This window comes from Mycosarcoma maydis, chromosome 17, assembly GCF_000328475.2.
Source record: "Mycosarcoma maydis chromosome 17, whole genome shotgun sequence".
Taxonomy (NCBI): domain Eukaryota; kingdom Fungi; phylum Basidiomycota; class Ustilaginomycetes; order Ustilaginales; genus Mycosarcoma; species Mycosarcoma maydis.
In genome coordinates this window covers 58,687-79,162 of record NC_026494.1, presented here as the reverse complement: position 1 = coordinate 79,162, position 20,476 = coordinate 58,687, and the positions used below count along the sequence as shown (strand labels likewise).

General features: G+C 54.8%; 10 protein-coding genes across 10 annotated transcripts; 5 read left to right on the top strand and 5 right to left on the bottom strand.

Annotated features, from left to right (window-relative positions):
* Positions 1-75: 75 nt before the first annotated feature.
* On the bottom strand, positions 76-1,143 carry UMAG_04723 (putative wd-repeat protein 5; the record flags this gene model as incomplete). The annotated part of the gene is made up of 1 exon (XM_011393306.1): positions 76-1,143. The coding sequence occupies one exon, from the start codon at positions 1,141-1,143 to the stop codon at positions 76-78; it is 1,068 nt and encodes a 355-aa protein (XP_011391608.1).
* Positions 1,144-1,667: 524 nt separating this feature from the next.
* Positions 1,668-2,528, top strand: UMAG_04722 (uncharacterized protein; the record flags this gene model as incomplete). The annotated part of the gene is made up of 4 exons (XM_011393305.1): positions 1,668-1,752; positions 1,877-1,997; positions 2,095-2,172; positions 2,285-2,528. The coding sequence occupies 4 exons, from the start codon at positions 1,668-1,670 to the stop codon at positions 2,526-2,528; spliced, it is 528 nt and encodes a 175-aa protein (XP_011391607.1).
* Positions 2,529-2,757: 229 nt separating this feature from the next.
* On the bottom strand, positions 2,758-4,212 carry UMAG_04721 (uncharacterized protein; the record flags this gene model as incomplete). The annotated part of the gene is made up of 1 exon (XM_011393304.1): positions 2,758-4,212. One exon carries the CDS (start codon positions 4,210-4,212, stop codon positions 2,758-2,760), a length of 1,455 nt encoding a protein of 484 aa, XP_011391606.1.
* Positions 4,213-4,758: 546 nt separating this feature from the next.
* UMAG_04720 (uncharacterized protein) lies at positions 4,759-6,165 on the top strand (the record flags this gene model as incomplete). The annotated part of the gene is made up of 1 exon (XM_011393303.1): positions 4,759-6,165. The coding sequence occupies one exon, from the start codon at positions 4,759-4,761 to the stop codon at positions 6,163-6,165; it is 1,407 nt and encodes a 468-aa protein (XP_011391605.1).
* Positions 6,166-9,078: 2,913 nt separating this feature from the next.
* Positions 9,079-10,331, top strand: UMAG_10676 (uncharacterized protein; the record flags this gene model as incomplete). Its single annotated transcript, XM_011393428.1, has 2 exons — positions 9,079-9,358; positions 9,454-10,331. 2 exons carry the CDS (start codon positions 9,079-9,081, stop codon positions 10,329-10,331), a joined length of 1,158 nt encoding a protein of 385 aa, XP_011391730.1.
* Positions 10,332-12,664: 2,333 nt separating this feature from the next.
* UMAG_10675 (uncharacterized protein) lies at positions 12,665-13,504 on the bottom strand (the record flags this gene model as incomplete). Its single annotated transcript, XM_011393427.1, has 1 exon — positions 12,665-13,504. One exon carries the CDS (start codon positions 13,502-13,504, stop codon positions 12,665-12,667), a length of 840 nt encoding a protein of 279 aa, XP_011391729.1.
* Positions 13,505-13,882: 378 nt separating this feature from the next.
* UMAG_10674 (uncharacterized protein) lies at positions 13,883-15,070 on the bottom strand (the record flags this gene model as incomplete). Its single annotated transcript, XM_011393426.1, has 1 exon — positions 13,883-15,070. The coding sequence occupies one exon, from the start codon at positions 15,068-15,070 to the stop codon at positions 13,883-13,885; it is 1,188 nt and encodes a 395-aa protein (XP_011391728.1).
* A 790-nt stretch (positions 15,071-15,860) lies between these two features.
* Positions 15,861-17,054, top strand: UMAG_04716 (putative H(+)-transporting V1 sector ATPase subunit C; the record flags this gene model as incomplete). Its single annotated transcript, XM_011393302.1, has 1 exon — positions 15,861-17,054. One exon carries the CDS (start codon positions 15,861-15,863, stop codon positions 17,052-17,054), a length of 1,194 nt encoding a protein of 397 aa, XP_011391604.1.
* A 277-nt stretch (positions 17,055-17,331) lies between these two features.
* UMAG_04715 (uncharacterized protein) lies at positions 17,332-18,048 on the bottom strand (the record flags this gene model as incomplete). The annotated part of the gene is made up of 2 exons (XM_011393301.1): positions 17,332-17,555; positions 17,649-18,048. The coding sequence occupies 2 exons, from the start codon at positions 18,046-18,048 to the stop codon at positions 17,332-17,334; spliced, it is 624 nt and encodes a 207-aa protein (XP_011391603.1).
* A 1,257-nt stretch (positions 18,049-19,305) lies between these two features.
* UMAG_04714 (tRNA 2'-phosphotransferase) lies at positions 19,306-20,361 on the top strand (the record flags this gene model as incomplete). Its single annotated transcript, XM_011393300.1, has 1 exon — positions 19,306-20,361. The coding sequence occupies one exon, from the start codon at positions 19,306-19,308 to the stop codon at positions 20,359-20,361; it is 1,056 nt and encodes a 351-aa protein (XP_011391602.1).
* Positions 20,362-20,476: the final 115 nt, after the last annotated feature.

Below are 20,476 nucleotides of genomic sequence, written 5' to 3'. Positions count from 1 at the left end.
TGGTTCCTCGGTAATGATTCAGTGCGTCTGTGCTTGTTTGCGAGCGTGTGCTTGTCCGCCTGGTTGGAAGGGCGCCTAGTCCGGAAAGTACCATAGCTTGACCGAGCTTTCAGGCTCGACGGTAGCCGTGGCTACGATGCGAGCGGTGGGGTGGAGGGAAGCTGCGACCACGGAATCCTTATGCGCCTGCCAGTGGGTCAGCATCTCTTTAGACTGGACATCCCACATGGTGACTTTGCCATCTTCGCTGCCGCAGATGACCGCTACCGAAGCTGATTTTGTGGACAAAGTGGGTTGCGGATGAAAACGTGCGAGTTTGGCCGTAATGGCGATCTTGAGGTTCGAATGGCCCGTATAAGTTTTAACAATCTTGGAGTTGTATACGTCCCACATTCGGATGGTGGAATCCAGGCTGGTGGCGATCAGCTGCGCGCTGGATGGAGTGAACATGACTCCGCCCAATGCAGATTGATCTTTGTGCATCAACGTCTTCAGACACGCTCCCGTGGTGGTATCCCACAGCCGGATCGAACCGTCGTACGACGAAGAAACGATCATGGTGCCATCGCTGTTGAACGCAACACCGGTTACGGCTTCGGAGTGCGCAGAGATGACACGATGACATTTGTTGCGCGTCACATTCCACAGCCGTACGGTTTCATCGAACGATCCCGAGACCACGAGCGTCGATTGTGGATTGTATGCGACGCACAGCACGTACGAGGTGTGCTCGGTGAAATTACGCACGAGTTGATGTGTGACCACATTGAAAATCTTGACGGATCGATCGTCGGATGCGCACGCCAGGTAGACGCTATCGCCCGACCAACTCAGGTCGTTGATGCCCGAGGTGTGGTGAGAAGCAAACGTGTGGATCAGGGCTCCGGTAGCAACCGAGTAGAGTTTGGCGGTGCAGTCGGCGGATGCGGTGGCTAGCAGCGTACCGCAAGGCGAGAATGAGAGAGCAGTTATGGACTTGGAGTGTCCAAGCAGCGTATAGATCAGGTCTGGCGATGTGGCAGTGCGGTTGGCGGAAGAGGACGAGGATGACGACGCTGCCGGCAACGCTGCCGGCAACGCTGTCTGGACGAGATCGGTGGATGCATCGTGGCGCTCTTGGCCGTTTGACAGTTCGATCGTCATTGTGCCATCCCTTCCCTTTGATCTTTCTTGCGTCGCTCCTTCTCGAGAGGAAGCGCAAAGATGGTGCCAGGGTGCAAAGGAAGTCGTGCGTGTTGGATCATGGTGTTTAGCTTTTCACAGGGTCCAGCCGAGACACAGCGGCAGCCCCGATTGTCGACCCGATTTGGGGGCCCCCGATTTTCGCGCACCTCTTCCGAATCCCGTTGAATCACGAATCGTGAATCGTGAATGTTGAACGCCAACAGCAAACAAGATTCGCTGATTCGCTGATTCCCTCAACATGCCTTGTTCGTTCGTGATGGCCATCTCGCAAACTCAGCCCCTGTGATCATAGCTCAGCTGACCAATCGCATACGAATCGCGCATAGGCTTCAGATTACGATCGGATTCACCGCCTTGACAACGACGCTTGCAGACTGACGCTTTGGCTACCACATCTCGACAGGGCGCAACTCGGGATTCGACAATCCCAAGCATCGCACCGCACCGCAACGTAACACACAGACAGCTTGGCACCTCAAACCATGTCGGCACACGAAATGGGCCGTGACCGTCGTCACAGGGGCATGATCGAAGACGAGGATGCTGCGATCGGTAAACTTGGATCAGGTGCGTTTGCTCTGTCGCACCTGTGCTCTGCGCTAATTCCGTCTCGGTTGCTGACAGGCGCTTTGAAACTTTGTACGGCTTTGCTCTCTGCTCCTGGCGTACCGATGGATGTTTGATCCGACAGAATTCGACGACATTGGCTGTCTGCTCATTTCCGAGGTCGAGCTCGTTTTTTCACAGCCTGACCAGCTCGGCTCGATGGCGAACCCAGCCGGAGCTGGTGGCAGGGACGAAGTTGCCACTGCGTGAGTGGATGCTCTTGTTGCAATGCTGTACCAGCCTTGCTCGCCAATGCTGACGTTTTCCCCAAGCGTATCGTTCTGACTTGCGCTGGTCGAACAGGGTATTCTCCAAGACCAAAGACTACGTCTCCGAGTTTTCGCGTTACAAGGATCCAAACACGATCCGTGAGATCCGAGAGTAAGTGCATCTCATCTGCAACGCCGCGTCTTGCTCACGCCCGAAATCGTGCGCTTCTGACATCCTTCCAACCCCTCCCCCCCCCCCGCGCGCGCTCTGGTTTTGCGCGCAGACTGTTACTCAAACACGCCAAGCTCGACGACAGGCAGATCGACGAAGACGGCAACGAGCTCCCCGAAGACGAAGCCAACGCCGCCGGTCTGCAGTTGACCCAGTTTGAAATGGCCCAACTTGCCAACCTCTGTATCACCGAAGTCGACGAGGCCAAAGCGTTGATCCCGACCTTGGCGACCAGGGACGATGCGCTACTCGACAGCCTCTTGCAGGAGTTGGATAACATTCGAAGGTTCTCCTGACACGCCTGAGCGGTGACGAACTGAATGAAATGTACTTTTACAACGTGATACGATCAGAATCGCTTATCTGCGAACACATTCTGCGCTGCGTTCCGGACGTGACAGTGGCCCTTGATTGCCCTCAAGTTGATGCTGGTCTCGGTGGTGTGGAGGGCCGAGCCAAGGTGGGCTTTTTCCTTGGGAGTCCTGCTATACGCGTAGCTTGATGAGAGCCGCGGCAACACCTCGCTCACTGCCACCGGTACCGGATTTGCCTGGTATCGTCGTGCAATCTGAAGCTCTGCGCCAACCAGCTTTTCAACTGGCGCCATACGTCGACGCCACCGGCGTACCAATACAACGCTCCGAATGCTGCGCCGCCCAAATGCGCCCAATGGTCGAACATCTTCCACCTGAACAGCACGCCCGCCACATCCACCGCCACGATGCCTGCCAGGCCTACACCGATGGGTACGCTTACAAAAGGTAAGAAGATGATGCCCAACTTAGCATCTGGAAAAGCGCACGCGGACATTACGAGTGCCGAGTAGACTGCGCCACTTGAGCCGAGGCTTGCGTGACGACCGACGGTGGCACGTGCGACGTCGATACCGTGTCGAAGCGAGATGCGCTTGAAGCGAATGCCGGCAACCAGGTGCGACACGGTGGCGGCGAACAAACCAGCTGTTACAAAGAATGCCAGGAATTGAGGTGTGGGCGATGCTTCCGGTATGTTTTCAGCTGAATTCGTCGATCGGTGCGCAGCGACCATGAGCGCTGAACCACCAATCGACCAGAGCGCAACGTTGTTGAACACATAATGCAACAAGGTCTGATGGCTGAACACGGACGTCAGCATGGTGCGCATGCGGTTGGCGCTGGGTCGATGCACAAAATTCGTCGTCATCCACCGCCACATGGCTCCACCCCTGCGCGCTGAAGCGACGGTCCAGAGCCCAAAGACGAGCGTGTTGATTGCCACCACAGGCACGACCACCTGCTGAGACGGTAAAAGGTCCAGATACTTTTGCGCAGTAATCAGGTACACGCGACCAATCACCTCGGTCACGCCCACGGGAAGCTGAAGCTGATCACACCACCCTATCAGATGCTGCATACGCAATCCGAGTCGCATCGCCGATTCCTGCTTTTTGGCCACCATCAATTGTTTCTGCGTCACACCGGCTCCCCAAACCTCGCTTTCCTGAGTCGCATCGCTGCCGACAAAATAAGAAGAGATATTGGCAAATACATCACGCGAGCCGCGTAGCTGAGCAGCAACATGCTGCGTGTCCATGAGAGAGTAGTACGCCGCACCTGCAAAGGAGAGGGCAGAAAACCCAAACAAGAACAGCAGCGCTCGCGGAATGGATGGTTGTCCGACGTCCGATGGAACCGGTGCAAGGTGCGAGTATAAAAGTGCAGCTTCGACCTCTCGCTGTTGTTCTGCTGTAGCAGACCGAGATGCTGCAAGATGTGATCGTTTGAGATCGGGTAGCTGGCTTTTGCGTGAGGTGGGACTGATACGTGCGCATAGCTTGGTTGACGAGGTCAACGGTCGGCATGGTGGCAAGCTGATAGCGATCAGAGATGCTGGCAAGGCGCGACGAGATGCAGCAGCGGTGCTGTTCTTGAGAAAAAGCGGAGACGTTGGGCTGATTCGCAGACCACCCCGGAGCGAAGCAGCCAGTCCTGATGACAGCATGATGTGCAGAAGCTCTGCGGTGCTCCTCGAACACGTGTTTACCTCTCTATGCTGTGTTGGGTAGCAACGTCTATGAGTCTTGGTCAGCTCGGTGGAAGAATCACGAATCGTGAATCGACGACCCTTGAAACGCCCAAACGCCACCTTTTTGTCCTCCACACAGTGCTCAGTGCTGTGTAACGGTGACTGCGCAACTGCAATTCGAGGTGAAACATGCTCCCGAATTCCGAATTCCGAATTCCGAATTTCCAAAACGAAAGTTGGCGAGTTCACCTAACACTTTGACGTGGAAGCCGTCACGCGTTGAGCCGGAGCGAATCGTACATCACAAACCCTTTTGGATAGACAAAGCCTAGTTTTTTGGCACAACCATCAAGCTTTACGACATTGACTTACGACTTGGGTCATCATCAACTATCAAGCCTGCTACGGTTTGTGCCGACGCTTCGAGATTCTGAGCGCAAGCATGGCGTAAAAGTTTAGGTCTAGCCTCTGTATAGGAACCCTATCACTTTCACCAAACGTTTGGCTATCTCGAATCGGACCATGGCCGCTGCAAGAAACGGCGGAGCTGCGCACGCAGCAATAAGCACAAATGGCAACGGGCAAGGTGTCGTGAGCATGCTTCTCAGGCCGGTTCTTGTGCTCGCGTTTGCGCTGCTCCACCTGGTCTACCAAGTCATCTTGCTTGCGCGTCAGACCAAGATCGCGATACAAAAGACGATTCAAGCGGACGCAGTCGGTCCACCGGCATCCTTCACGTGCCTCGAAGACCTGCTGGCTGCATATGAACGATCGCCGGACTCGATCCGCGTTCCGAACCACCTAGCCGTAGTCCTTGCCGACACCTCACCTTCGTCGATACGACTGTATCTATCGACCGTGTTTCAGCGGATTGGCCGGCGAGAAACCACGGCTCGGCACGACGATATCTGGTACGAGTTTCGCGCACAGTATCAAGCAGCCGTCCAAGAAAAGAGGGCGAGCGATGTGGCTGCGATTGTGCATCTCGCGAGGGTCAGTGGTGTACAGCAGCTCAGTGTGTACACGTCCGAGCCGCTCTCGCGGAGCGCGCTGCAGTCGATGTGCAGGACGCTGCAGTCAGGATACAAGACGAAAGTCGTGCTCGTGCAGCAGCAGCATCAGCAGCAGCAGTCGCAGTCGCAGCAACAGGAAGCTGGGTCAGAAGAAGGCGGGCGAGGGATAGCTGGCGGTGATGACGCAGGGTCATGGACGAGGTACGATAGTTTAAGAAAGAGGGCCAACAGATCGGCAGCGACAAAGAGCAGCGAATCTTCATCAACGAACTCGCCTGAGTCGACAGCATCGAGCGACTCGGAAACAGGGCCTTGCTCATTGGACGAAACGATGGCTTCATCGTACACTGCCGACAGTGAGGGACAGGAGGTTAGCGCTGCCACGGTCAACGTTTGCATCGGAATCGACGCATCACGCCGCAGCGATCGTACGAGGTTGGCACCCAACGCATGCGGCTCGACACCAGTATTGCAAGTAAGTCTCTTGAGCCGGCAAGACGGTCAGAAGCGATTCCTCGACATTGTCAGCTCGCTGATTGAGCAACAAGCAACGTCGTACCTTTACACGGTGCTCATGCCGGACATGAAAGCGCACGCGAGCTCGGGCAAACGCTTCTCGTCGTCGTCTCTGCGCAAGTCATGGATGACGAAACGCGACAGTTTGACGGCCGAGCTGAGCGTAGCGGAGCTTGATCGAAGTTTGCTCGAGGCTGGATATACGGATGAGCCGGATCTGCTCGTGGTGTTTGGAGAGCGCGCCGGATTGAGGAAGCTGTACGGATTTCCAGCGTGGCCGTTGCGGGTGACGGATCTGTTTTTCGATCCGGACACCAATGCCAAGCGCGCGTATGGTGCCAGCGACTTTGTGGCTGCATTGACAAAGTTGGGCAAGATGGAGCAGCGGTACGGACGATAGACATGCGAGAGCAACAGCAAGAGTAACTAGACTTGTATTCGGCCGCGATGGCCTGGCCCATCTATGTCCTTGTGCGTGCGCAGATGTTAGTACGACGTTGAACGACAAGGGCGGAGGCAAGTTTGCCGATCCGATCGGATCATTGATACGCCCGATTGAGTAGATGCTTGACGCACGCAAGTGGCGGTCTGAAAGAGGTCAACCATCGTAAAAACAGTCGTAAGTCGTCACTCGCAAACATGAATGGCGATGTGCTGCGGAAAAAGGTTGCGCCTCCAGGCTGAAAGGCTTGGCGATGGATGCAAGCTAACTTAACATCACTGGCCAACGAGAAGTCGTGAATCGTGAATCAAATCGTGAATCACGAATCACGAACCAAGCTGCGAAGCGCACAGTCCTAACCTAGCTTTGCAGCGATTCTTGATTAACTTGGTTGGGTCAGGGTTAGGCCGACGGTGCGAAGCAGGAATCGTGAATACTTGCGTGAGGAGCTCACACATTGTGCAAAGAACCAACCGACGATGCACATCTTGAATGTTTCACTTGGCGTGCTTCACGATTCGTGATTCAGATCCACGATTCACGAGTGGGGCACGGATGCAATATGTGATTGCAAAGCTTGTCTAAGCTTGCAGCGAATTGCTGAGGTTCGTCACAAAACCTGCGCTAACGCCAAGCCAAGCCAAGCCAAGTCGAGCCAAGCGAGGAAAGTAGCCCCGCACAAGCCGTCGTACATCGCAAATGCAACACAACATCAACACAAGCACGAAGCAACTTCGACGGGTGCCATTCACGATTGTCGTTAAGCTGTGTCGCTCTGCGTTTTCATTTTCGGCATCACTTCGCCAAAAGAAGCGACGAGACGGTGGAATGATGTAACTTCACTCGAAGAAATGCCGAAATCGAGGATAGTATTTAAATATCAAATTGAGTCAAGTCGTATCGTAGAATGAGAATTGTGACTTGTAATTCTGATTGAATTGATTGTGTCATTCATTGCGTAATAGCCATTATGAATCGTGAATAATCGGCAGGCGTGCCCTTGGCCTTGTTCTATTAATATTGATGGTGCAATTTGAGCGTGCACAACCCACCTCACAACTCACAACTCGTGACCATGGTTGCTGCTTTCTTGTGTGGACCACCTGACCCTGCTTGCTCAAACTTGAACGCTGGATTCGTGATTCACTTGGTGATTCACTTGGTGATTCATGATCCACGATTGTTTTTTTCCCATTCCAGTGAGTTACCGAGTCGTGAGTTGGTCGCAATCACGTTCCGTAGGCTGGTCCGGCCAAACGACGCTTTTGGGAGCGATGCACTCGCGTTGAGCAGGTAAGAGCGGTACTTACTCGACTATGTGCTAGATGCCGAACCAAATTGGCATTCTTGTATCACGCACGATTCACGTTGGCGAGGCGTGATCGTCTGTTCGTCAAAGCGCGTAGTCGTGGGCTGGCAATGGCTGGCAATGGCTGGTAATCCACGATGCGCTTCGTAAGCATGCGTCAAAGTGCGCAATCAACCACTGCCAATCACGAATATGCAATCATGGACCACAACGCTATACCGCGGAATCTGGATCTCAAGCCCAAGCTTACATACATACCTTTCCTTGCGCTGCGGAAAGCTGCTCACGATCTGCCATAATATTATTTGTTCTATCCGGCGTTGCATAGCTGCGGCAATAGTGCACGAAACCTTGTCTAGTCGATAGGCGTGAGCGAGACAAGCAGCGTTCCATACAATCCCTTGGCATGTGCTGCAAGAGTGGGGCCAATTCCAGTTTCGCTTCTTGCCTCTTCAAGGTGTATTGCGAACGAGTAACTACTGCGAACGCGGATGCGAGCGACCTGTTCGTTGCCATGATTGCAGCCAGGATCCAGGATTCAGGATTCCCACCTTTGCACGAAATGGCGCTCGCCCGTCGATCTCTATGTCCGCATCGTGCTTTGCTTCTAGCTTTGCCAGTTGCAAAGGCCTCGCTCGACTCGATTGTGCCGAGTGAATGTCTACAGTCGTCAGTCGTTTCGCTGGTTGGTCTCTCTCACCGAGATTCAACCCCCTGCCAGAGTGGAGGCAGTTCGGCGTTGGACCCCTCTCCTGGAAAACGTGCGAGCAAGCAACTTCTCGTCGGTGCCTTAAACTTTGCATTCGTGATTCGCGGTTGCTCATTCTGCCACTCTATCACTGTTGTTCGACAGCCAACGTCAAGTTGCGACGCAACTAACCGAGGTCTCAGAGCCGTTCGCTGTTTGACACCTGCCAACACCGCCTCTGCCGCGTTGGCTGCATTTGCTTGCCATGACTATTTCTTGGCCTTTCCATTCATCATTTCCCCTCGTTTGTGTGTGCCTTGATCCGCCTTTCTGTCTGGCCATGCCGATCTTGTATCCCTCGTTCAGAAATGCTCGCTTGATCGCTGAGCATCAAGCCCAGAACGTATCGGCATCCATTTGGCCTGCTCGCTCCGTCACTCTGATGCTTGGCCCTGTGCTCTTGTTACATTCCGCCGCGCTCAAGCCAGCCTGGCAGCTCCACTTGTGCTTTGCGGATGCCGAACGAGTCGAGCGGAATGGTGAAATGCTCCACCTAAAACGGCCCCTTGCGTGCTCTTGCTCGATCCAAGCCTCTCGGGCGTGTTCATCGCCCCAAGGCCTCATGACGCTTCCGAGTCGATGCGATTCCATTGACGGTAGTGGAGATTCCACATCCAAGCAACAAACAGATGCCGGTCCGCAGTCGTCCTCCTCCCATTCCCAATATAACCCGTAACTCTTTGTCACCCGTTGTCCCATTACGCACCGCCTTTGCCTTGTTTGTCCGTCTCACCATACACGCTCGACGCCAGCCTTATCCGCCCAATCATCCTTGCACCCTGCGACCTCTGCGCCTGCTCGTCTATTCTCCAAAATGAAGTTCCTCGCTGCCGTCACTGTCGCGCTCTCGGCTACCGCCGGTGCCATGGCGCAGAGCTCAGGCAACGCTACTGCGTTTGCCGAAGGCCTGCTGAGCGCTCTGCGCGCCAACAACCTCTCGCGTCTCGCGGATGCGGTGGGCAACAACTCACAGCAGCTGCTCGGCGCGCTTCAGGGTGGGAACAAGACAGTTCTTGCTCCCTCCAACCAGGCGTTCCAGGCGCTGGGTAACAATGTTGACACGAACGATCTCATCGCTACGCTTGCTTACCACGGTGAGTCAAAGACGATCTAGCATAAGTGCGCATCGGTAAGCGTCGAATTGGTGGGCTGACCACGTTTGCTTTTCTGTCTCGATGCGGCTATGCAGTGATCAACGGTTCGATCAGCACCAACCAGCTGGGCACGAACAACAAGACGATCGCTGCCTCGGCGCTCAACTCTTCCGAGTACGTTACGCTGCCGCGCAACCGCAGTCAGGTGGTGGTGCTATCCAAGCACGCCAACAACAACACAGCGTACGTGCAGCTGCCCACCGGCAACGTTTCGTTCGCTCTGACGCAGGACGGACCTCAGTACCAGAACATCCGCGTACAGCCGATTGACCAGGTGCTGCGCATTCCCGAAGACATCACGGACGTGGCTGCATCGCTGGGTGCTACGCAGCTGGACGAGTTGTTGGACACGGCTGATCTGGGTGATGTGCTGGACCGTTCGTTTGTGACCGTGTTTGCTCCCAACAACCAGGCGATTCAGCAGGTGCAACAGACCGTGCAGAGCGCTACGCCCGAACAGCGCGCTGCTGTGCTGCTCAACCACGTGATCAACGGCACGGTTGTCTACTCGACTTCGCTCGCCAACACGCCCAGCGCCATCAGCGCTGCTGGTAACGAGTTGCAGTTTGTCGCAAACTCCACCGGCGCTTTTGTCACGAGCGGAAACATCACGGCTAGGATCATCGCCAGCGACTTTGTCGCCAAGAACGGTGTTGTCCACATCATCGACCGGGTGCTTCTCAACACCACCCAGAACACCCAGGCTGCCGCTTCTGCTTTCAACTCGGCTACTGCGGCCGCTGCTACCCAGACTGCTGCTCCCGGCGTTGGCGGTGGAAGCGGTTCTGGCTCTGGTTCCGGCTCCGGCTCCGGCTCGGGCGGAAGCGGTAACACTGCTAACGCTCTCAAGGTCAGCACCGGTGCTGCCGCCATCGCTGCGCTCCTCGGATCCGGCTTCTGGCTTCTCGCTTAAGCGGCTTAGCGATTGTCGGTGCGCTTGGGTTATCGCTCGTTCTCCTCACGCTTTCGCATCCGCCTTGTGATTGTTACTCGTCCGCTTTTGCACCCAAAACCTTGTTGCCAGCCATCCCACGATCCGCTTTGCGTGTGCCTTGTGTGTGCGATGTGCTCGCGTGACGTTTGCCCGTCGAGCTTCGCGTTGCGTGTCGAGCATGGCGACCATCGATCTGATATACGAGGTGCATGCTCTAACGTAACCCTAGCCCTAAGTAACCCTGCGTTTCAGCTGTATGAACGAGATGAAACAAAATCACTTGAGGATCTACCGTTTTGGCGGCTTGGATGAGACCTATGTAGCATTCTGGATTATCAGCGAGTCTGCCGCCAACGCCGCGTATGAGCGCAATGGGATCTTGGTTTCGGTGGATCGCAGCAATTCTGAATCCCGAATCACGAGTGGCGCGCCACCCATCTCCGACACGCTCGATAGCACCGTGGTAGGCAAGTGCATTGTGCGCATACATGCCGATACGGTCGCTGTGTTTATCCGTGAGCATCGCGTCAGCACTCGTTGGCGGCGCGTAGCGGGTACGCGGATTGCGAGCCAAGATGGCACGCGTCGTTTCGTCTCCGACAAGCCAGTAGTCTACACACTTCGGAGTGATGCGTGGCTGCGTTGACGATCATGAAGGCACGTTTCACGGCGACTTACAAAGACAGCTGGCTCGGGTGGTTCGAGCACAGTTCAGACTCAACCGTTACATGGACATATGAACGTACATCAACATGCGCCGAACCGCATTCGTGGGTGGTGCGGTTGCGAGTCGCATTTCGTCGACGAGCACTGACGACCGACGTATGCTCAGCATTGCGGCGTCTAGCAGCTGGACCAACCAACCAGCTCGTCGTCAACCGGCTCAGCGAGCGCGGTTTCGACAAAGGCTGTACGTCGCCCACGCAACCGTGGCGTCTGGGTATCCGTACTGCCCTCTGGCCAGTCTACCGAGTCGACTGATGCTTTCTGGAATCGCCGCTTGATTCGATTCCTACTCCCGCACGTGGCATATGTCATACTGCCACTTGGCATGCGCATGTTTGATCGGTGCACATGCAAGAATCCGCATCGCACATCGGAGAATCTTACCTCAGCTTGATCCTGCACACGAAAAACGGCTTCACACCATAGGCAAGACACTTGGGCTTGTCCGAGTGGGGTAGTGCGCGGCTACACAGTCGAGTAGTCGGGTCCTGACAAGCCTCTGGACGCACAGGCGCGTCTGAGACTGCCGGTGACGTGCGCAGCGCAGTAGCCGCCTGCACAAGCGCTTCCTGCACGTTGCGGCCTGGCGCTCCACGTGCTGAATGCTCGCTGACGAGCAAATGATATCTCACTCGACGTACACGCAGTCGCAGTCGCAGTCACGCGCTTGAACTGCAGTGCTTCGCATCCGTGATTGAGACCGAGCGACAAGCGGCCAAAAAGGTAAGCCATCACGTGGACACGCAGACGAGGCGGACAGCCGCTCGCCATCGTCAGTCATCACATCTACACGTGCAGCCCCTTGACCGCGAGCTGGATTGTCACACCTCTCACCATCAGCGTATACGTTGGTAGTACACGGTCTTGCTGACCCCCCGCGTATCCTCGGTGAACATAGGTCGGTTTCGTTTCCTCATGTGCACGCAGCATGTCTCCACACCGCAGTCCTCCGATCACACACGGTCCAGCTCACAACCCTCACGAGTACTACCAGCCGAGAGATAGTGTAGCCTCAACATTTGCGTCTTCGTGCCTGTACTGCATACTAGGTGCGGCTCAACATCAGGTCGCGCGCAGCCAAAATCGTCGCAGCCTGATAGCCCTGCAGTGGAATCACGAGCTTGCATGCGCAAGGTACGGCTACTTGGCGGTGGAGGCGACGATGATCTGTTTGTCGCGCAAGAGTTGCGCGACAAGCGTGGAGCGGACGTGGAGCGGCTTAGCCACCACACTGCGCGGTAGTAGTGCTAGCCACTGCGCCAAGCTGAACAAGTCGAAGCGCACCTTGTCGCCAAAGTTGGTGCCGCGGAACATCTCGATGGACTCGAAAGGTCCGTCTCCGGTGTTTTGGATGTAATGACCAAAGCTGTAGTGAGCTGGTCACAAATTTTGGATTCGAGATTCGAGCGTGTGGGTGATGATGTAACGTTGAGAGTGGTTGAGCGTGGAGCAAGTTGTGAGTGACGAATCGTGGTAACTAAGCCTCACACGATGGGTTCATTGTGGCCAAGCAAGCGCGCTTTGCATTGGTGACTGCAGAGAAGAGCGAGCAAGCCAGGAGATGGTAGTATGACTGAGGCAGACGATTAAAGTCGAACAGATTCATCCTTGTAGGCGTTCAAGAGGTCGTCGTTCCAAGTAATAAAGGCACCTTGCTCGCCTAGACCGGCACCATCGTTGCCCTTGGGCAGGGTCCTAGAGCCAGTGATGGCGAGAGCTGCGATGGTGAAAGCAGGCTGTTCGGGTCTTAGCAGCTTGCCTTGTTCGTGAAGCGTGATGAACCTTTGGAATTCGGATGGCTTCATGGCGTGCTTACCGTGACCACGGAGGAGTGTCTGCATGTCGGTGTCTACCACGCCTGGACGGATGGCGAAGACGGCAAGTGATTCTTCTTCGTTTGCGAGCGTTCGCGCAATAGCATTCATGCCCGCTTTGCTCGCATTGTAAGCTGCCCAACCCGCCGTGTTGCCCGTGGCTGCACCGGAGGATACGAACACTACCGTGCCGATCTTGGATCGCCTCAGTTCTACCAGACCCGCCTGAATCGTCGTGACCAACGAGACCGTGTTGACATTCAGCATCTCGGCCAGCTCTTGCGGCTTTAGCGACGAGATTCGTACCGTCGACACCACGCCTGCGTTCAGAATCACCGAGTCCAAGCGCCCAAACTTTTGCACTGCCGTCGCAACCGCCTGCGCATTCACAGATGCCGACGTTACGTCGCCTTGAATGCATACTAGATCGGATGCGTACGATGCCTGCAGAGACGAAAGCTCGGCAGAGAGCGTTCGTGAGATCGTGACCACGCGAGAGGCAGCGAACCTCGCCGAAGACGTAGACGCAGATCCCGCCAGCAGCAGCTTCAGGATGGCCAGCCCCAGACCGCGAGATGCACCGGTGAGCAGCACCACTGGCTTGTCCGGCATCGTTGTGTACTAGTCAAGTCTTGTGTTGGGCGGAGGGATATGTTCGGTTTCGAGTCGTCGGATGAGATGCAGCAACAAGTCGTGAGTTCCAACTTCTGTGAAATGCCGATAGGATACTTTGTGTGATTCAAAGATTCGTGATTCACGATTGCCAACAGCGCGCACGGACAGCGTCGTGAGCTGCAACCTCACGCCTCGCACATGCTTGTGTGGAGCGACTCCACGTGAATCTCGCCCGATCCGGCTGCGCGACACGTTTCCCGATCAGCACACACCGCGCACAAGACAAAGCACACATTGTGCACTACACACTCAACTGGTAGATGGTGGATCGATGCGTCATGGCAATCGTGAATCACGAGTCGATATGGCTACAAATCACGATGAGTAAGAGCTGCTTTGTTGACGACTGCTTCGGTGATGATGCGACGACGAGGTGGCAGGTCGATGCGTGTGATGATGCCGTCGACGATGTCCGTGTTGATCGTGTCGGCTGCTGCGCTCATTGGGGTGTCGAGATGAGCGTGGTGGCGAACGTGAGCGTGACCTTGAGCGCGAGGCAGCATACTTTGAATCTGACGCACGATCCATATCTAAAACGCTGCGAGAAGTCTTTGAGCGTTCGTAGCGATTGATCGCGTCGTCTTCTGGTTCACTTGTTTCGCTTGCTTGGCTGAACCCAGCATGGTCCCCTTGCTTGCGATGATAACCACGCGCACTGTGATGTGATGGATGTGGTTTTGGCTCTCGATGCTGCTCGTTGGCATCATCACGGTGGCTAGCACTGTGTTGACGCCGATCCGAGCTCGAGCTGGAAGCGTGATCTCTCGGATCCGTGCCGGATGCAGAGGCGTGTTTACGGCGTCTCTCGTCTCTCTCGGCGCGGATCCTTGCTCTTTCTTGCTTTCTGCGTCGTTTTTCGTCTCTTTCGTCGATGGGGTCGTGCGTCAAGTCGAGGTTTTGCTCCCTGTTTCGCCGTTGAAAGTACGCCGCCATAGGGTCTTGCAAGTCTGCGTCGTCGTCTTGCGCCAAGTCATGTACACGGTTGTCACGTACATCCAATTCCACAGGAGCCGCATTGAGACTCTTGACATCCGCCTCGACGCGATTGCCTTGTTCGTCGGTCACTTTGGGCTGTTTGTAACTGGCTACATGGTCGACTCTGAGCGTCCTACCTAGCACCTGTGCACCATTGAGGTTGTCCACAGCCAACACGGTGGAGCGTTGATCTTGGTACATGAGAAAGCCAAAGCCTCTGTGCTTTCCCTTTGCGAGCGGCTTGGATTGCTGTGAGGAGGAGGCTGCGCGGTTGCGATCGTCATTGTCGTTATTGTTGGCGTGAGTGCAAGTGGACGTTGGATTGGCGCGCGGAAGATTAACATCCACTACCTCGCCGTATTGCGAAAAGATGGTGACCACATCTCCCTCGGTGAGATCGTACGGTAGACCTCCGATAAAGATGTAGGCGGAATCGTTGTATTGCTGATGCCACGACGCAGATGGCGACCTGATGGCAATGTCGAGCTCGGCCTGGTTGATGCGGCTGATCTCGCGGACGACGTTCATGGCGAGAACGCTCCTGGCTTGTGGAGCGCTATGATGATAACCAAGCGCGCCAAGGTGGTGTGCGCGAGTGATGCAGTGGTCGAAGCATTCCAGAGCCAAGCGCCAAGGGTGGTTCGTGGTTGTCACCAGTTGACGCTCAGCTCGAGACCCACGCGAAATGTTTGCATCGGATCAGCCTCAACGCAAAGAATCACGAATAGTATTCACGATGCCCAAAACAAAACACACAAACAGAAAACAACACCAAAAAAGAGGTCGTAAAAGCGTTGAAAATATACAATCGTGAATACAGACGGTAAAGAAACTCGACGCAGCACAAGCCGATGGGCATCTGCGTTGAACCCCTGACCAGCGCTCACAGCTGCTGTGAGGCGTGAGGCGATTGTGATTGTGATTGTGATTCTGTGATTGCAAGTGCGGTCGAGCCACGCGCCAATTCACATTCGTGATTTTTGGTTGGTGATTCGCGATTCTGTGATTTGTGATTTTACGACTGGCGACCAGCCTGGACGAAATAGAGGGAAAGAGGCAAAGAGGCAAAGAGGCAAAGAGGCAAAGAGGCAAAGAGAGAGAAAGCACACTTTGCCAAGTCGATCGTCACCTTGTCTATCTCTATCTCAGCTGCTCACCCGCTGTCCCGATAGTATTCTGTAGCCGTGACAAACGTTGGCTCGTCGAAAGCAGGTGCATCAGCCGGCTGGATACCTTTGCACCTCTCCCATCACATCGGAAACTCGCTGTAGGCTTAGGCTTGTACATCCATCGGCACCGCCTCGTGTCTCGAACCACGATGCCGTCCGATTTGGCGTACTGGATCATCTCGGTGCCATTGGAGGATTCGGATCCACACCGAATGTTTTCGGAGCTGGGAAGCAAGCTGCTCTCGGATGGCGGATCGGCTTCCAACGATTTTGGCCAACTCTCGTTGCCACCGTTGAAAACAGGCACTCTGGAATCGCTCATCTCGCTCAGCGAAGAGCTGCCCAAGCTCGATGCGCAGCACACGCAGATTGTGGCCAAGATCATCGAAACGCTGCGTGCGCTGCTCAACAACGACCAAGCAGCGCTGGCACAGCATGTGCTCGTCAACGAGCAGAGTTTGGACGACTACATGCTCAGTTGGGCATGGAATACGCGCAAGTACCGTGTAGACAGGGGATTGAGGGAGATTGTCGATACCTTGTCAAAGGAGCTGAATAGCATCGACAGCGTCATGAAGCACAAACTGGCCAATTACAATGCGGCCAAAGGCCAGCTGCAGCAGCTGCAGAGGAAGAAGCACGGCAACCTCTCGCAACGTTCACTGGCAGACGTGGTTCACAAGGACGACTTTGTGGATGCGCGCTCCGAGTACCTCGAGACGCTCTTGGTGGCTGTGCCCAAGAACAACGTCAAGGACTGGCAGGCTCGATACGAACGATTGACGTCGATGGTCGTTCCTCGTTCGTCCCACAAGATCTCGGCCGACGAAGAGTACGCGCTATTCAACGTGACCGTGTTCAAAAAGGTCAAGGACGAGTTCGTGCAAAAGTGCCGAGAGAACAAGTTTGTAGTGCGCACCGACTTTGCCTGGGATGACGAGCTGGTTTTACGCCAGAGACAACAGCTTCAAGAGGCGGGCGATAGCGAAAAGGAGCTCTGGACCGAGCTGCTTCGGCTAGCACGCACCAACTTTAGCGAAGCATACCAGGCACTGGCGCACCTCAAGGTGGTGCGTACGTTTGTCGAGAGCGTGCTCAGGTACGGTTTGCCTGCCGACTACTTTGCGGTGAGCATCCGACCGAACGCCAAGAGAACAAAGGCGTTGATGGCTACGTTGCAGAACCACTACGCGTATCTGGAGAGTTACAACCAGAGCGGCAAGAGCAGCCGCAAGAAGCACAATGACGCCAACGCGGCTGATGCGCCTGGCGAGTATGCGCAGCTGTTGGAGGAGGAACAGTTTCCGTTTGTCCTCACCGAGCAGTACATGGTGGCTGCTTGAGAATTGTTCATGTTTCCGATGTTTGCGATCGTTTGTGCTTCACGGTCTTGGTTATACATGTATCGCATTTCACTTGGCCACTTTGCGCCGGTCCAGAGCAACACACATACACGCAGCAGAACAGACGTGAAATCGGTTGCGTGAGACACACGCGGCATCTTGGGATCTGTCGGCTTGATTTGTGGTGCAAATGGATGTTCTAGTCAAGAATGCAAGTGCATGATGGATGTGTGGTGGGCGAATCAAGAAAGGGAGGTCAGGGTGGACTGAGCGCTTGCTATTGCAAGAGGTTGAGGAGCTGCTGCTTGTTGTCGGCAGAGAGGGTGGTGTCGGCATGGATCTGGTTTCGCTTGAGCTCGAGAATGTGGTTGTTGACAAAGTACTTGGACAAAGTGGCGGGGTTGATGGAATGGGCGCCGTCGATCTTGCCGAGGCAGTGTGACGAGGAGCCACAGGCGCAATCAAACGGTTGCGACATGTGCCATTCGGTGCTCGGGTAGACTGTGCAGAGGAGGGTGCGCCGCCGAAACAAGAGAAGCGATCAGCTTTGCGCTAGCTCGACGTCTCGAGCCGAGTGAAAGATTTGCAACTTACAGAAAGTCAAAATGTCGCCCTTGCTGATGTCCTTTTCCGCCACCGCCTTCCAGCTCGACTTGTCCTGAGCATCGCCAATGACAAAGCTGACGTTGGGATCGCACGAGTGGTTGCAGTAGAGCAGGTCGGAATTCAGTTCAATGTGCGTGTTGCGCCCGGTCTGCACGGTCGAGTAGCTCTTGGTCGACGCAAAGTCGGCATGTGGCGAAAAGGGTGTGATCAGTTGTCCTCGTGAAAAGTTCTGGAGCGAGATGAGATGCGAGTTGTACGAGCCATTGTTGAAGATCACCTGAACCAACGATGGATGCGTGGGCTTGTGAAGACGCGAGGCAAGCACACCGTCGCCAGCGGTGAGGTGGCCCTGGTAGGTGGCAGGCGAGGTAGGGTTCGAAGTCATCATCTTGCTTGAACGTTAGGATCAACAATGCTTGCCTATGCTTATGCTTGCTTGTATGGAAGAAAGGAACACAAGATGCAAAACAAACACGAAACCCCAAACCACAACGTAGAAGCGAGGCGGGTCAAATCGTGAATAGCCAACACCAACACCAACTCGAACACGCAAGGAATCGCTCTCGTCTTTGCACCGGATTCACCGGCATTCACAGATTCACAGATTGACGCTTGACGCTTGACGCTTGACGCTTGACGACTGACAACTGACGACGGACCAAACTTGCTGCATTCACAATCACGAGTCACGAATCACGAATTGCACAGGTGTGAGTCGATCAGTGAGTTGCACAGTGAGTGCACAGTGAGTTGGATTTCCTTTCTTCCAACGCCGTCCTTCTGCCGACCATCGCGAATCACGAACCACGAATCTCGCTCGACGCTCGACGCTCGACGCTCGACGCTCGGTTCTCGGCTACTGAACCTCTTCTGTTTCCCGGCCCAACACACAGGCTTTTAGCACTTTGCCTTGCCTGTTTGCCTCTCTGTGACTGGCGCCGTGTCAACACTCTGACTGGTACGCCAAAGCATGGCGACCGAGCAAACCACGCGATTCACGATCTGTGATTGGTGCAACGAGTCATGCAAGGGATGTCGTGCGATGCGGTCCAACCAAGTCAGTCTCGAGTTAACTTGACTCGCTGAATTCTGCCAATCATGACGCACTCACTCACTATAACCACCTTGCACGTCGATGGCTCCATTCACGATTCACGATTCACGATTCACGATTCACGATTCACGATTCACGATTCACGATTCACGATTCACGATTCACGATTCACGATTCACGATTCACGATTCACGATTCACGATCACAGAATGTCGGTGAAAGCGCTTCTCGAAAACTCACAACTCCACCGTCACCCCGCACTTTCAAGTCGAATCCGAATTTCAACACCCATCACCAATCACGAATCACAATCACCAATTCACGTTTCGTAAGTTTCAATTCGAGCTTCACTTTGAATTCGGATTCGCCTTTCTTCCAACCGTGCGAGTAACTCACGATTTACGATTCGTGATTTACGATTCGTGGGGCTTTTTCGCATCCCTTATTGTCAGACCGCTTGTTCCCACTTGGCTATCCAAAAACGCCAATTTTCAACGTGATTCACGATTCGTACTTTACGATTCGTGATTCGTGATTGGGATGATTCGCGATTCTCGATCTGGTCGTTGCGAACCTTGCAAGACAGCCATCATGTCGACACAAGAGCCAGCCACCTCGTCCAGCTCAACGGACCCCGCCGTTAGCGACGTAAAGCTCGAACGAAAAGCTCGAAAGGAAGCACAAAAGGCGCTCAAGCTCCAACAAGCTGCGCAAAAGAAAATCGCCATCAAAGCGGAACAACCATCAACCGCTTCCTCGTCCATCAGCAAGTCGTCGAGTGCGAATGCGAGTGCGAGTGCGAGTTCTAGCTCCAGTTCCAGTCTGAAAGCGCCACGAAAACCTCCATCGAGCGACGAGCAACTCTCGCGAGCGCTCGCCTACATCCTACGACACGGTGCCGAAAAGGAAGCACTCGAGATTCGTGCCGACGGCTATGTTTTGCTAGAGCATGTGCTACAGCGACCCAGAGTCAAGAGTGTCACCATCACGCTTCCTGACGGAAAAAAGACAAAGCCACGCTTGGAGGATGTCAGGAGGATTGTAGAGAGTAACGAGAAAAAGAGGTTTGAATTGTCCCAGCAAAACTCAGCCGAGTGGTGGGTGAGAGCGGTTCAGGGACATTCGTTGAAGAACGTCGTAGAGCTGCAACACGTCGCGCTGACGTTGGAGAATCTGCACCTGTTGAAGCTGACACATGACGATCCACACAATCACAGCCTCACAGAAGAGCACCATCTGAAGACCAACCTCGATGCCTTGCAGATCGCCAGCGAGCATCGCGTGCAAGTCATCCACGGAACCTATGCTCCAGCTTGGGACCTCATCCTCGCATCCGGCGGCTTGAAGCCCATGACTCGCAATCACATCCACCTTGCCAAAGGCAAGTTTGGCCAACAGGGAGTCATATCCGGCATGCGCAAATCCGCCAACAGGCTCATCTACATCGACATTGTCAAAGCCATCACCGACGGCATCCCGTTTTACCTCTCTTCCAACGGCGTCGTTCTCACCCCAGGTGACAACCAACATCACATGCTCGGCGTACAGTACTTTACCAAGGTAGAAGATCAAAACGCGCAGCTCGTGTGGTCTCGACCGCCGTCGCCGTCGCCGTCGCCGTCGCCGTCGCCGTCGCCGACTGTATAACTCGTATCTACAGCCCAATACATCCCATTCATCTGCTTCTAGTCGTCCGTGTCACACTCGAATTTGTTTGCCAAACGTGAGGACCGAGACGCGGCTCAGCGCTGCTCAGCGCGAT